The sequence below is a fragment of the Belonocnema kinseyi genome, chromosome 8, assembly GCF_010883055.1.
Source record: "Belonocnema kinseyi isolate 2016_QV_RU_SX_M_011 chromosome 8, B_treatae_v1, whole genome shotgun sequence".
Classification (NCBI taxonomy): Eukaryota; Metazoa; Arthropoda; class Insecta; order Hymenoptera; family Cynipidae; genus Belonocnema; species Belonocnema kinseyi.
Window position 1 is genome coordinate 7930981 of NC_046664.1, and position 15234 is coordinate 7946214.

Below are 15234 nucleotides of genomic sequence, written 5' to 3' on the forward strand. Positions count from 1 at the left end.
CCGTCCTTTGAGTTGTTACGTAATTTAAGTACGAGCCCTTATTTAAATTCCTCTTTAGACTTTATTTGGAATATAGCAGAATGATTTTAAGCAACATAAGGAAAAACAGAACAAATTTTATGAAAAAAATATAAAAAGAGGAAAGAAATTTAAAAAAGAGAAGGAAGGAGATTTGGTTGGTTTCCCTCTCCTTTTTGTTTCTTTCTTTATCTTTGTTGAAAAAAAGACACTTTTTTTTTCTTTTTCAGAAAATTTTGTTTCGTTTTTTACTTTGCATTAGGAATATTTTATGGTGGTCGTCAAAATTTACTCGTAGGATTCTTGGTTTTGTTTACAGGAATTTTGTTTATTAAAAGTTATCTTGAAACAAAAGCGTCCTCCTATCGCCTGTTTTGTTTTGAACCACTTAAATATCTTTTTGAAACAATCAAAATAATTTAACTGCAAGATTAGGTGAAGTTAGTTTCAGAACAATAATGATTATTACAAAAATATTCATTTTAAGACAAACGAAAATTATTTTCAACCTTAAATTTAAGAGGAAATTCCATATGTGCGAAGAAAAATCTCCTGGCACAAAAAGAAATTTCTCTGAGTGGTAAAATTAAGCCGGACCACATCAGTTTCAAGGAAAAACTATCTGTTAAAATTAATTTGTAAAGCAACTTTAAAGGAATCTGTATTATCATCAGAGATAGTTACCATCGATCAGTGTAGACATCATTCCACAATCTGTAAAAATAGGAATCAAAACTATCAATCAATTTAAATATTTAAATAACAGAGAATACTGAACGTCATTTCTGACTAAATGAAAAATAAATTTAAAGAATATTTAAATTAAATTTTTCGGAAAAAAGATCTACTCACTTCGCCTCGATGGGAATCGAAACACAGAACTTCCGATTACTGGTCGGGTAACTTTCATTATCTTATGAAGTACTGATTATGTAATCACCATCATCAACTGTCTTGAAGTGTTTCAACTTCGGTTGTTTTTCAGCTTTGTAGCCACTTGGCAAAAATTTGAGATGAATCAGTGCTTAGCAGAAAAGCGTAGCACTACGTAATTCTCATTTATCGAGAAGAACAATGGGCAATCTTGATATTCCGTTCCCAAGGGTTGTTGTAGCGTGAAACTGCACCGGAAGTCCGCAGTATGCCCTCACTAATTGCACCTGCAATTTCACATGACCCCGTCCACGACGAACGTGGTTTAACTCCCTCGACAACATCAATTTACCCAACTCGACTAAACCAAATCAGTTATATAGATGACTTCCTGTAACTTTGTGTATCCACTGATGCATTAACTCCTAGATCTCGTTCAATTTCACAGAGCAAATTCTGTTCTCACTTTGTGCATAATTTCCGAAATTTTATCAATTATTTTTAAAATTCGTGATTCCTACCTTACCGACACTTTTTTTATTCTCTAAATTTATTTCCACACAAAGCGCCAGATCGGGTTGAAAACTTGGGATATTAAATAAGAAACCCTAGGAATGGTGTGTCTCGTCCTAAACATTAATAATTACGAAAAAAGAAACAACAAAAATATTCACAAAAAAAACTTTTTTATATTTATAAAAGTGTAGGATCAGACCCAAATTTCTTAGTGCTTCTTACTTATAATCTTAGATTTTGTTCTCTATGTGGCGCTTCGTGTAAAAATGAGTTTGGAAATAAACAAAGTGTTGGTAAGTTAGAAATCTGATCACATCGCCCTCTCATCACATAGCCCTAAGAGTATTGAAAAATTCAATCGGCTTAAAATGTTGCCAATTGTGTCAATTTTTGCCACAAAGTAGTGTAAGGAAGTCCCACATTCGAAAAAATTGCACGCGTGAATTTGGATGTACAGTAGGACCTGTCGCATCCGGACTCGTCGCATCGAAATCCTCGGAGGGATGTAGTCCCCACTCGTAAACTTCTCCACTGACCGTGAAAGGTAGGCGCACGCGCGTAAAAACGCAGCAGACTCCACGCGACGGAAGTCAGTGCTGTATGCATGAAAATTGACCGACTTCCAACGGCCGCTGAAATGTTAGGGCCTTGTACATTTTAAGATACGTCACTACCAGGAGATGTAGCTAGGTTTGTTTCTGCGACCTGCCTAATCGAAAGTGGAGACTCGGCCCTTCCCGATCACTTTCAAAATTTCCTTACTTTTTCCTGACTAATTTTACATTTCAAATCCTTAGAAATTCAAATACCAGCATTTTAATCGTGTAATACTTTTAACATAGAATATTTTTTAAATCTTTCAAAATTGAGTACAATAAATAAAAATCATTAGAATTTTCTTAAATTCCTAAAAATATTTGTAAAATGTACACCCCTTGCAATCTCTTTAAATGTATTGAAATATTTTTAAATAACTTTTCGGTAACTCGCTTGGAATTCTTGAAAATCACTCAAACTGCCTTAAAATCTCATAAAATCTCTTGCAAATCCTAAAACCTTTTTGGATTCTTTAAAAGATCTTTGACATTTCTTCAAAATTATTCAATTTTTCTGCACTCTTTTAAAATCCTTTGAAACTCTTTGTAATCATTACGTATCGATTGAGAAATTATAATAGCACTGAAGTATTTTAAAATCATTTAAAGCCTCTTTGATATATCTCTCTTTGATATAAAAAAATACTTGGAATGGAAGCTTCTAATGTTTCCCCTAAGGGTTTACATTTTTCTTGCACCTTCTTCCTTGTTCCTTTACACGCCCCCCACCCACTTACTAGGTGGGGGCCTACAGTTTGAGGTGGGTTCCGAACCACCAATAGTAACAGATTTAAGTACTTAGCGGAAACTTTTTTCTTTAGAGGTACCGTTCGCACGACTCTCCGGAGTTGATCAACTCCCTTGCTAGGCTAGTGTTCACCTCATGGGCCGCCGAGGCTCTTCCAGAGTGCGAGGCGGGAATCGAACCCGCAAGCCGACGGAGTGAGCCCAAAGCCTACGCTTTAGCCCCTACGACCATCGTTAAGAAGGAGAGTTTGATGATAATTTTTTATCTATGCTGGGATTTGAAGTTAATTTTGAGATGCTACTTGGAAAAAATCTATAAAAGTCAATGAATCTAAGTTTAGTATTTATATTTGCACATTTTTTGTAAAGGATATATACTCTTCTTGATTAGTAGATAATAATAAGATATTAACATCAAAGCTTGCTGCTAATTCTTTTAGAGAAAAATTAGAGTCGTAGGCAAATTCATTTTGAAATACTATGAAAATTATATGTCAGTCTTTGTAGTTTACGTTACAGTTGTCATGAGGAAGGTCATACTATTTCCCTGTAAAATGACAGTGATCACGGTGTTTAACGTCATCTTTAATAACCATTTGCGTTATAAACAAACAAAGGTATACAAATAATAAAATTTCACCAATTTAGACAAAGATTAAGTTTTGGCAATCGTTTTGGTACAATTAAGAAACACGATTCGGATGGATTAAAATATTAGTTATATTCTTTCTTATTAATCTCAATTGATTCTTTCTAGTAGGGACGATTTTAAAGATGCATTTTAATTTGTGCAAACAAGTATTTTAAGAATTTATTAGGTAATAAAAATAAGGATTTATCGGAAACAAAGGGTTTTAGATGGAATTTACATTCTATACAGTGAAAAAGCACACATTCATCGTGATTTTAAAAAGATTATAAACTAAAATGGACTTATTTTGAAGTAAAAACGAACTGAAAGTAAATTTTTATTAGTTTATACATGAAATATTTATCATTTCAAAATCTAATCTAAAAGTTAGGTTAGACTACATATTTAAATTCCAATCGTCTATTATTCGTATTCTTTGCATAATCTGGATAAAATTCTCGCCACATACATTAATTAAAGTTCATTTAAGCTTACTATTCATTGAATTGTACATGAAATAGTAAAATAATAATGTTTGTACACCATTAAACAAAAATGTGTTTTTTCATTGTATAAGATGGAAATTATATCTAAAACTGTTTGTTTTTTATGCATATTTGTTTTTAGTACTCAATTATTGTTTTATACTTATCAAAACAATTGTAAAACACTTTTATGTAAAAATTAAAATACATTTTTACAATTTTACTTATCTTTCTAGTTCCAGTTTTCGGCACCAGGTGGCGAAATGAGAGAGCACCCTTCCCAATAGTTTCAGTTATCTCAATATTAAAAATGAACATTCAATAAAATGATTTTTGAATTTGAGGAATATATAATGATATGGAATTATAACTAATTTTGAAAAAGAACTAAAGTCGAACTTTAGGAAAAATATTTTCAATTAAAATTGCTTATTTAACAATAGTTATTTAGAGTTTTATGTTTTCTCTTTCTCTTCAGGTAAAAAAAGTTGAAAAGTAAGAAAAGAAATTGTTTAGGAATTATATCATTGTTATTTTTATAAAAAATACTTTAACTCACTCACTGCAATTACTTTCTAATAAAAACATATCAAAGACACTTTTAGAGAATATTTCAGGGAATAAAATAAGTCCCACAACAATCAACAAAAATCTGTTGAAATTCTTTAGAATCTTTTTAAATAACTTTATTTCTTTAAAAATACTATGAAATGTATCGAATTTCGTTTAAAAATTCGTGTTTTGTTCACATGTTTTTGTTTTTTTTTCGTTGCAAAAACTAAGATTCTGGATAATACAGAGTCTTTAAACTACTTTGTTAAAAATTTTGTTTTGTTTGAATATTCAATATTTTAATTTAAAATTCGTCTTTTTGAATGAGAATTGTACTATTTATTTTTGATATTTAAAAAATCTTTTTTAGCCGAAAATTCGTATTTTCGGTATTAATCTTCTTGTTTAAAAATTACCGTGTGACGTCCAAAATGCATCTATTTGGTTAAAAATCTGTTTACCTTGTTGAAAATTAAACAATTTTGTAAAAAAAAATCTTTTTCGTCGATAATTTAACAGTTTTTGTTTACTCCAACCCTTTTTATTTTAAATTACAATCTGTCTTTGTTAAAATATCAACTCTTACATTATTTTTTGAGAATTGATCTCTTTCGGTTAAAAAAATAAATATTATTTATTAAAATCCTTTTTGGTTTCCGGAAAGTTAGAATAGGGGAAATGAATAAAGTGGAGAAAAAGAATAAGGTAAACGAGAAGAATTTAGGGGACGGAAAGTAGAGAAATTGACGGAAAATGAGAGGTGATGAAGGAGGGTGTGAAAAAGTGGGAGTTAGGGAACTGGAAGTGGAGGGATGTGCGGTAAACAGAAGTTGGAGCAGTAATGGAAAGTAAGGGATGGGGAAGAAAGGGGTAAGTGTGTAGCAATGAGGGGAGTAGAATTGGAGTGATGTGCGGAAAGCAGCAGTTGTATCAGCGAGGGGAAATGAGGGATGGAGAATGATGGGGTAAAAGAGTTGGAGTAAGAGGACTAGAAGATGTGGGATATGCGGTAAGCAGAAGTATGAGCGACGATAGAAAATGAGGAATAGAGAACAAGGGTTACGCTAGTAAGAGTGAGGGGAGTGAAAGTGGTGGGATGTGTGGTTAGCAGAAGTAGAAGCAGCAAGGGTAAATGAGTTATGGAGAAGGAGGAGTTAGGCGAGTAGAGGCGAGGTAAGTAGACGTGGAGGGATGTGCGATAAGCAGAAGTAGGCAAAGCGAGGGGAAATGAAGAGAAAGTAGCCGAAATGAGTATAGAGAAAATGAGCGAAAATGAGCAGAGGGGAAGTAGAGGAACTGATGAAAGGAGAAATTGGTGGCATAAGAGGTAGTAGAACAAATGATTGTGAATGAGAGAGGGTAGTTGGTGAAATAAAGGGAGGCTGTACAAATGTGAAGAGGAGATATTAAAGGAGAAAGAAATTGAGGAAGGGTGTGTCTAGTTTAGGTAGAGTGATCCACTGTAATTGTATGCAATCCATAATAATCCAACTTTCCAAGACTGCATTTTTAAGAATTGTTTTCCCCTCGAAAAAAGGGACCTACACTGATTCACGCCTCAATTGATCCTTGTGCACATGGGACCTATTCGTATATGATTCTACATACTATATACCTATAAGCACGCGGTTTTATCTATCGACATTGTTTTCAGGATCTTGGAAGTGAATGGCAAACTTGTAGTGGGAGCTGGAAGAAGCGACTTGGCTCGACTTCTGGCCGTTGCCCCCGACTCGGCGCAAATCGTGGTCCTACGCAAAGGCGAATCCTTGACGGCTTTGCGTACTCTCCGATCCGATAATCTCAGACTCACTCACAGGATCGGCTATCTCGAGGAACAGGTCAGAGATCTTCTAGCACCTACGAGAACAGAAATTGTATCTCCCGATATTCCACCAACTAGCCAGAAAAATGTACAGGTATTTTATTATTTTGTCTCATCTAGAAGTTAATTTTAATTTCAGCTATTTTATATCTTAAAGTTTGAAATTAAGAATAATATTTTTACCCAAAAGACGAATTTCTTACTCGCTAGTTTGAGCGCTTCTAGGGTGCGCACCTGTTGAATCTCGCACTTCGCGCTCGATAATGTATTTACCTAGCACTATGCGCTCCATTATTGTACACTCCCCAAATTTTTGCATAGGACTTTTAAAATTGAAGAATAACTGAAATGTAGTGATTGTGAATTCTCTTTTGTTAAAGCTCCTTCGGCTCTTTAAATCTTATTGCCCAGAAAAGTTGGTTTATTTGTAATGTAATACCACGAAAATCTTTTTAAAAATAATTATACTCTTCTTAGAGTAAACAACCGTCCAAGTCGAAGAAGATAATTTTCGGGATTTTTTTTTTTAATTTTCGCGTCGTTTCGACTAGAGATTACAAAACGAAGGCATAACAAAATCTTACTGAAAAATAAATCCAGACTTAGAAATTAAATTCCAGGGTTTTGCAAGGCTTTTGTGTCAAATCGTCCCTTCAACACCCGCGCTCGATAATATATTTATCTCGCGCTTTGCGCTCGATAATGTTTTTACCTCGCGCTATGTGATTGGTCTCTGTATTTCTGTCACATTTTTGCGCAGGCCTTTTAACATTAAAGATTAACAAATCGACAACTGTGAGTTTGCGATTGTGAATTCTCTTTTGTTAAAGCTCCTTAGGCTTTAACAAAGACATTTTCATTACTTATCTCGTGCTTTTCACTCGATTTTGTCCAAAATGTGAAATTTTCTACATCACGGTCAACACTATTATATTAAATCTATATTACATTTATTTCTGCACGTCGGGCTGGTACTGCGTTTTCAGATATTGGAAAATAATGCACAAATTAAATTTTTGTGATTAATTTAATATTTGCTCCTTATTTCACACTAATTTTTATTCTCAGCTACCAAGAAAAATCTATTATTCCAATAAATTTATATTATTAAAATCCGTAATATGTATTGGTATTAAAAAATTCGGATTTTAAATATCTTATTTTTAAAATAAAAGAAAGTAGGCATCATATACAAAAAAAACAATTTGGTCATTAAACATTTTATTGCAACTTGCCTCATTTTTCCATAAATTAAATTTGTTGATTTTCAATGTTATTTTTTAAGATTTGGACCGAAAATAGGTATTCTAACGTGAAGTGGTTCTAAGCAAATTTGTAGATGTAATTTAGGCAAAAAATCTTCTTGATTAAAATTTTGTTGAAGCTTGTATCTTTTTTCGAAAAAGTTATTTTTAAAATATTTTTAGTATATTTTAATAATAAGTGTTTCTATCAAATTTCTAGATCTTTTTTGGTTGAAAGTCTTTAATCTTTCATTTTTTTCCCTCCCGTATTGCTTTTCAAAATTTTTTTTTTTTTTAAATTTTCAACTTATTTTATACGAAGGAAATAAAATCTATCCGTTCTATCTAAAAATTATTAATAAAAAATTCGTCCATTTTTTGGCTGCACAACTTTTGTCTATTAATTTTTTTTGTACCTTGTGCCTTTTTTCAAAAAATTAAATTTTTTTATATTTACTGTTATTTTTATGATTAAAACAAAAACTACCAGTCCTATCAAAAACTTATTAATTACAAATGTGTATCTCTTTTTAAGATGATGAATAATTGTCTATTCATTTTTAATAACTTTTGTCATTTGTCTACAAATTTAATTTTAAAATTGTACTTTTTACGATTAAAACCAAACTACTCGTTTCACAAAAAAAAAAAACAATTAATAACAAGTTTTTAGCTATTTTTGGCTAATACCCCCTGAAAGCTTTCCAAAAATTTTCTAATTTTAACTTTAGAATCTATACCTATATGTAGAATTTCATTGCACATCTTTTTTTCTACAGGCTAAAAGATTTAGCTTTTTCAGCTTTATAATTAAAGCTAAAAAACTGGCGTTTTTGTAAAAATCAATTTTAGTTCGTTTTTCATTTCAACTCATGCTCAGTCAGCTTTTAGTCATTTTCCAAAAAAATTGTAAAGAACGTAGTTCGAAATATCTTTCAATTGATAGATCAAAAGGAAATTAAAAAAATTTTGGTTAATTTTTTCTGCTGCGTGGCTTAACGAGAATGAACTTTAGGAATGATGGAGTTTGTACCCAGTGAGATAGAGTGAGACAGAACTATCTTTTTCGAAAGGAAGACCTGGATAGAAGTAGGAAACTCGCGAGAGTGAGAAATATATTCTTGTTTACAGGGTGGTATTAATGTCGGCCGACCTGATTTTAACCTTTAAATAATCAGGTTAGTACAGATTTGAGTTTTTGTCAAAAAGGGACGGGATAAAGTTAGAAAGCGTGTCGGCTGAGAGGGCTGGAATGCCAGTTACCCTGTTAGTGAAGGAGGAAGAAGAAGGGGTATACGTGTAAATAAGAAGAAAAACAACCAATGAGAATTAAGTTTTTTGAGTGTATTGTTCGAGTATAATTATCATCTTTATATGTGACGTGCGCCGAAGAAAGGGGGCTTACTCTAAAAAAATCGAAATGAAGGTGTTCACACATTTCAATAGTTTTTGAGTTGCTCCCTTTAAATAACCATTGGAAAAAATATCCGAGCGTTGTTATTGCCAATAATTGAGTTGATGAGAACCCGATTAATAGGGCTTTGGCTCGAGACCTCGAGATTCCTTAAAATATCTCCCACCACTCACGATACCATCTACGCGTACAATCTATACCCCGTCCGTGAGCCGCGTCTACCCCCTAACTCCTTTCGTCAGAATGTAGTGGTAAGTGGAGAGGGAAGATTTCGTGATTCTTTCCCCTCTCCTAAAAGTCCGGTCTATCCGGTCAACTTCAACCGCTCGCCCTGAAAAATCTCACTTTTCAGAGTTAGCCCCCTCTCTTCGGCGCACGTCACATATCCAGCTATAGTGAAGCAGATGGTCACCCTGAGAAAATTTCATATGTTGGCAATAGCTTGCAGTCCTAACCTTATCCTGACAACCATCTCTAGGCAACTAAAGCCTCCAAACAAGTAACGTTCCGTATCAGTGCGCGCCCTTATATAGCGCACTCCGCGTGGGCGTTGAATAGGAGTCGCGCGGAGGGGGTAGGAAATCGGTGGAGGGAGTTGCGCGCGTCGAGTTTCGCTGGCGATTTACTTGCGTTCCTCGCCTCTACACGCCCTGCCGTCTTTCTGACGTCACGGCTGACGTTGGTTCTGTCTCTGTCTCTCTTACGCTAAGGTCTAATATTTAGTTGATATAATTTAAGGTAGTTGCCTACTACATGAATAAGCGTCGTCTAAAAGGTTTTTTTAAATCTATCAATAAAATAGTTTCACTTTGTGCGAGCCGCGTAAAATAAGAGTTTATTGCTAAATTCTTTACAAGTCTCTCCTAACTAATTTGAAATATCTTGTCATATCAGGTTTTTCAAAAAGGACCTCAAGTGACTGCACTCGTTGCAAATCTTCCCGGTTTGAATGTACGAAGTCCCACAGAATTTCGACAAAGTCTTCCAACAGTAAGAAGCAGACACAGTGACAATTCTAAACGCATGACGGAATCTCGAAATTCCAAAGAGTTAGACTTTTCTTCTGATGGAGCAGCGAATGGTCATCAAAAATCAAGAAGCAAACAAAAATCCCCAGGATTCCAACTTACTAGATCTACTGCGAGTTTGGACTTCAAACAATCTCAGTTACAACTTCATTCTCCAAGAAGACGAACTCCTAGAGTTGAATCCGCAATGGAACAATTACAGAAGAGCCGCAAGAACGGGAATCACTTCCAGTCCCTGGAATTTGATTCAGAGCCAACTTATTACCGATTACAGGTAATTAATTGAATAATCATTTCATAATTACTAACAAAAATGAATTTTTAAACAAAAACATTAATTTAATACCATAAAAATAATTAATTTATTACCAAAAAGGACGAATTTTCCAGAAAATTTAACAGCTCTCAACCAAAACGTTACATTTTTAACTAAAACTTTAATATTTAAACAAATAGATTAATTTACTACCGAAAAAGACGAGTTTTCAATTAAATTGAAATTTTCCACTGCAGTAAATGGTTTTTAATTAAAAACATTACTTTAATACTAAAAAATACAAATTTTAAAACAAAAAGGTTACACAGTTTTCTATTCTCCCAAAGAGAACGTGTTTTCAATATATTTAATTCCTTCTAACTGTACCGGTAACGCACCTCACAGAGATATTTTTTATTCCTCAGAAGTGGTCATATTTTGATTTTATTCAATTCCTTTTAATAAGTTCACAAAATATATGTAATAAGTTGATTTAATTCCTTCATGCAGAATGTAAATTATGAAATTTTGATTCTCACCAATTCAACTCTGCCTCTCCAGAGTTAAAATTATTTAAATTGACACATTTGCATAGACTCCTTTGTTAAATTTTTTAAAGACGTTTAAATAAATTATTAAAATATAAATAAATAGAAATTTGAATATTTTTTGAATTTATAAGTTATGAAAAGATTTAATAATGAAAAATAGGTTAAATGAATGCTTTCATTAAATTTTACTAAGTCGATTGAGAGGAATAGGATTTGCACTTTTTCTATTCCCATCGGGGGATTTTTAGACGGAGGAAAAATCGCGTATTCATAGGAATACAAATTCTTAATTTTTCTGAATTCAACGTTTGTTACCGGGCATAGTCGTTTAAGTAGTATGCTGATACTGAAAGAAGTTGCGCGTGCAGTCGCCTTCAGCGTATGTTAGTGACAGGTTTTTTATTTTCTAAATTTGTCAACGCTCTAAAAAAACTATTGCAATTAATCCGTGACTTTCTCAGGGAAAGTTGAACGTGGAATCCGAATTTCAAAGCATTAAAGGATTATCTTACTCCTATTTTTAAATTTTTGTTGCATGATACGGTCGGAATACTATGTGGATACTATTAGGGTAAGCTGTAGCATATCCTTTCCGTTTATTCAGACTAAGTCAAGTGTCTTTTAAGTTAAAGATGTTAATAAACATAATATAATTTAAGAAATCTTTTGCGATGATGTTATCATTAGATATTATAATTATCAATATTTCAGGACAACCAGTCGCGGGCATCGGAAAATTCGGATACAACCAACATCTACAATTCCCAAGAAACTGCGAAAACTCGTCCAGCGCCTCCGAAAAAGCCCCTACGACTTTCATTGCACAGAGCAGCAAGTCTGCAATCTGTCGAGAGTGCACCACCCGCAGCATCACAGGAAGTTCTTCGAAAACCTACCAAGAGAAATTACCGCGGAGACCCACCAATTGATAAAAACTCGCGTTCAGAAAGCAACGGAGAAGCAATTAATCTGGATTCGAATTCCAATACCACTGGCCCCCAACCGCCCCCTAGAACGCCTTCTAGGGCAGAGTCTTGTCAAAGTGCCTTGAGATGGCCTTCTCCTAAACCTAGACCACATCTTGCTTCTGTTCCGATGGAAAAATGGTGCTGACAGGTTTTAGGTTTATTCACCTACTACTAAAACTTTTAAATGAAAGACATGTTCAGGGGAGTGAGAAACAAATATTATTCCGGAGCACCTATTCTTTGGGGAAACCAAAGGTAAAATGGTTTATCAATAATAGTTGATATCCTAAAAATCTAATTTATTGGATTATAGTCTTTGTTTTTTAATTTAAATTTAGATTCGCGTCTGATTGTTTCTTTTTATGTGAAGATGCAAATCATCAATGGGGTGTCAAAATAAGTTCTTAGAGTTTGTAGTATCCATTACGTTATCAAAATGATTAAACGTATTCTGACTGTTGAAAGCCACTATGATATTATTTTAGGGATCACAGTTGTTCAGAAATTTAATTGTAGAAAAAATAAGAGAATTTCTATGATATTATGGCTCCTGCCGAGTTTTAGTGTTCCTCCTGCCAGATCCAGTGTTCCTTCTGCCAGGTGCACGGTTTCTCCATATACGTCCATTGTTGTTTCTATAAATATTTCTTCTGCTGACTGATGTGAATATGGACTTGAAATTGAGTAAAATAAATTTTCGATTAGAAATTAAATTTTATAAGAACTAGAGTATCTCAATTCAGTGTCAGATATATTTTTTTCCTTTCGCGACACTGCTCATTCAGTAAATTCAAGTAAAGTCTATATCCTGGCTCCTGACGAGTCTTGTCTTCACGCTAGGTCCAAGTTTTCTCCTGCCAAATCCAGTGTTCCTCCTGCCAGGTGCACGGCTTCTCCATATACTCAGATACTATAGCTAAGTCCTCGAAAATCTTAAAGATGAATGTATGCGAATGTTTACAAATAATACGGTTACATACAAATTATGTCATTTTTTTAAATGACAAGCACACTATTTCAATTCTTAAAGCTTTCTCCTGTCAGTACTTATTAATTACGATATCCCGTCACTGCAGGAAATCTAACATGGCGCTGTTCGCTCAAATTCTGACATTTGATTTGCCCAAACTGGGTTAGGGGAAAAACTCATTCACTTAAATAGGTTTATCGGAACAGCATGAAATATTCTTTATTCTTTAGTAAAAAGTTTTTTGTTTATATTGGTGAGCGAGATATATTTTTTGTCTCTATTGCGACACTAATCATTAAATAAACTCAGTAAAAACGACATCCGGGCTCCTGCTCCACCTTCTCTTAGTGTTAAGTCTATGTTTCCTCCTGCCAGGCCAAGGACTCCTCTTCTCATGTACGTTGCTCTTCCATCACCGTCCAGATTCAATTCCTGCACGGCTTCTTTCTTCTAAAGAATAAGAATGTGGACTTAAAATTCAGTAAAATGAAGTTGTAATTATAAATTCAATATTATAAGAAGTTGAGCATCTCCATATAAAGTGTGAGATTTTTTTGTCGTTCGGGACACTTTTCATTCAGTAAATTTAGTAAAATCCACATTCTGGCTCCTTTCGAGTCTTCTCTTTATGCCACATACAGGTTTTCTCCCGCCAGGTCCAGTTTGTTTCCTGCTAGGTCCAGTTTTCATCATGCCAGGTGCACGGCTCACCAATATATCCAGTAAATGTAGTAGAATCAGTAAAATCCACATTCTGGCTTCTGCCACGTCTTCTTTTCATGCCAGGTCCAGGTTTTCTTCTGCCACGTCTAGTTTTTTCTTTCCAGGTCCAGTATTTATCCTGCTAGGTACACGATGCCTCCATATACGTCCACTGTTTTTTCTATAAGGCTTACTTCTTCTGACGTATGTGGATATGGACTTAAAATTCTGTAAAATAAAATTGTAATTATAAATTAAATGTTATTACGACGAGAGTATCTCAACTAAGTGTGAGTTGTATCGTTCGCGACATTGCTCTTTTAGTAAATTCCGTATAATCCAAATTTTGGCTTCTGTCGATTCTTCTTTTAATGCCAGGTCCATGTTTTCTCCTCTCAGGTCCAAGTTTTCTCCTCTCAGGTCCAAGTTTTCTCCTGTCAGGTCGAGTTTTTTCCCTCCTAGGTCCAGTATTCCTCCGGCCAAGTGCGCGGCTCCTCTATATACGTCCATTGCTCTTTCTAGAAGGCTTACTTCTTTTTATTCAGGAAATTCAATAATTCAGTGAAGTCCATATCCTGGCTACTCCCGAGTATTCTCTTTATGACAGGTCGAAGTTTTTTCCTGTCAGATCCAATGTGCCTCCTGCCAGGTATATATCTCCTTCATATACGTCTAGTGCTCTTTTTATTAAGCTTCCTTCTTCTGACAATTATGAATGTGGACTTCAATTTCAATTTAATAAAATTGCATTGATAGATAAAATGTCAGAAGAACATAAGTATCAAAATAAAGATCACGACTTCTCATGAACAAATTCTCTAACATTGCATTAAAATATTATAAAATCTCTCGTAATTTTTAAAACATTTGAAGTCTTCTAAAATCCCTTCATATTTTTAAGGCTATTTAAAATTACTCAGAATCTTTCAGTATACCCTAACATTTTCAGTATTTTTTCAAATAATAATCTAAAATCTTTGAAAATTGAAATCTTTTGAAATACCATGAAATTCTCTTTTAATATAGTAAATCTTTAATCAATTTCCTGAAATACCATGAAATTATATCAAATCTTATATTTATTCAAATTTTTCGAATTTTTTAAATCCTTTCTAATCGTTTTAAAGACACTTCAAATTTTGCACGGCTGTTGAAAATTCTTTAGGACCTTCTAATATATTCGAAAATCCGAAAAAAACACATTTGAAATCTCTTCAGATTCTTGGAATCTTTGAAATTCCTAGAAATATTTTGAAATGTCTTTCATTCTTTGAAAAAAAAGTTTCAATCTTTCGAAATTTATTGAAGTATTTTTTAAATCTTTTGAAATCCTGCATTTCTTGTGAAGAAGTTCTTTAAAATTTCACTAACATATCATCAAATGTCTTTACATTTTTTTTAAATGTTCAGAATCTTTTATTATCTTGCCAAATTTTTTGAGGCTCTTGAAATATTTTCAAAGAACCTGAAAAACTTGAAAAAAACAACATATTAAAGCATTCTTCTGGTAGTATTAGCAATAATTTATTTTTAAAAAATATAGAAAAAGTGGACCAAATTTTGAATTAAACTGTGATCCCTGGTAATTAAATCTAATTATTTTAGATATTAATTATTAATTTTTTATCTGCTCTCCCTTTATGATATTATAATTTATTACATGAAACATTGTAGATGTAGAAGTTGACCTAGAAACTTGACTTGATGTAAATCAAATTTTAGTTATAAACTTTAATGTGTGTATTATTTATTTAATTATTTTCAATATAATTAAATATCGCAGTCAGTTTTTGACAGTTGCAGTTTTTGAGAAAGTATTTTAAGAATGATCTCGTCGCTTTGCAATTCAAATAAGCAT

The 15234-nt window shown here is 33.3% G+C and overlaps 1 protein-coding gene across 1 annotated transcript in view; it reads left to right on the top strand.

The window, feature by feature from the left end:
* The window catches only part of LOC117179090, a 146394-nt gene extending 131749 nt beyond the window's left edge, over nt 1–14645 (top strand). The window contains exons 9-11 of the mRNA XM_033370739.1: nt 6073–6337; nt 9796–10203; nt 11448–14645. Of these exons, the coding sequence (XP_033226630.1) occupies nt 6073–6337; nt 9796–10203; nt 11448–11849 (1075 nt within the window). The 3' untranslated portion in view covers nt 11850–14645. The remainder of the gene's footprint in view (nt 1–6072; nt 6338–9795; nt 10204–11447) is intronic.
* Nucleotides 14646–15234: the final 589 nt, after the last annotated feature.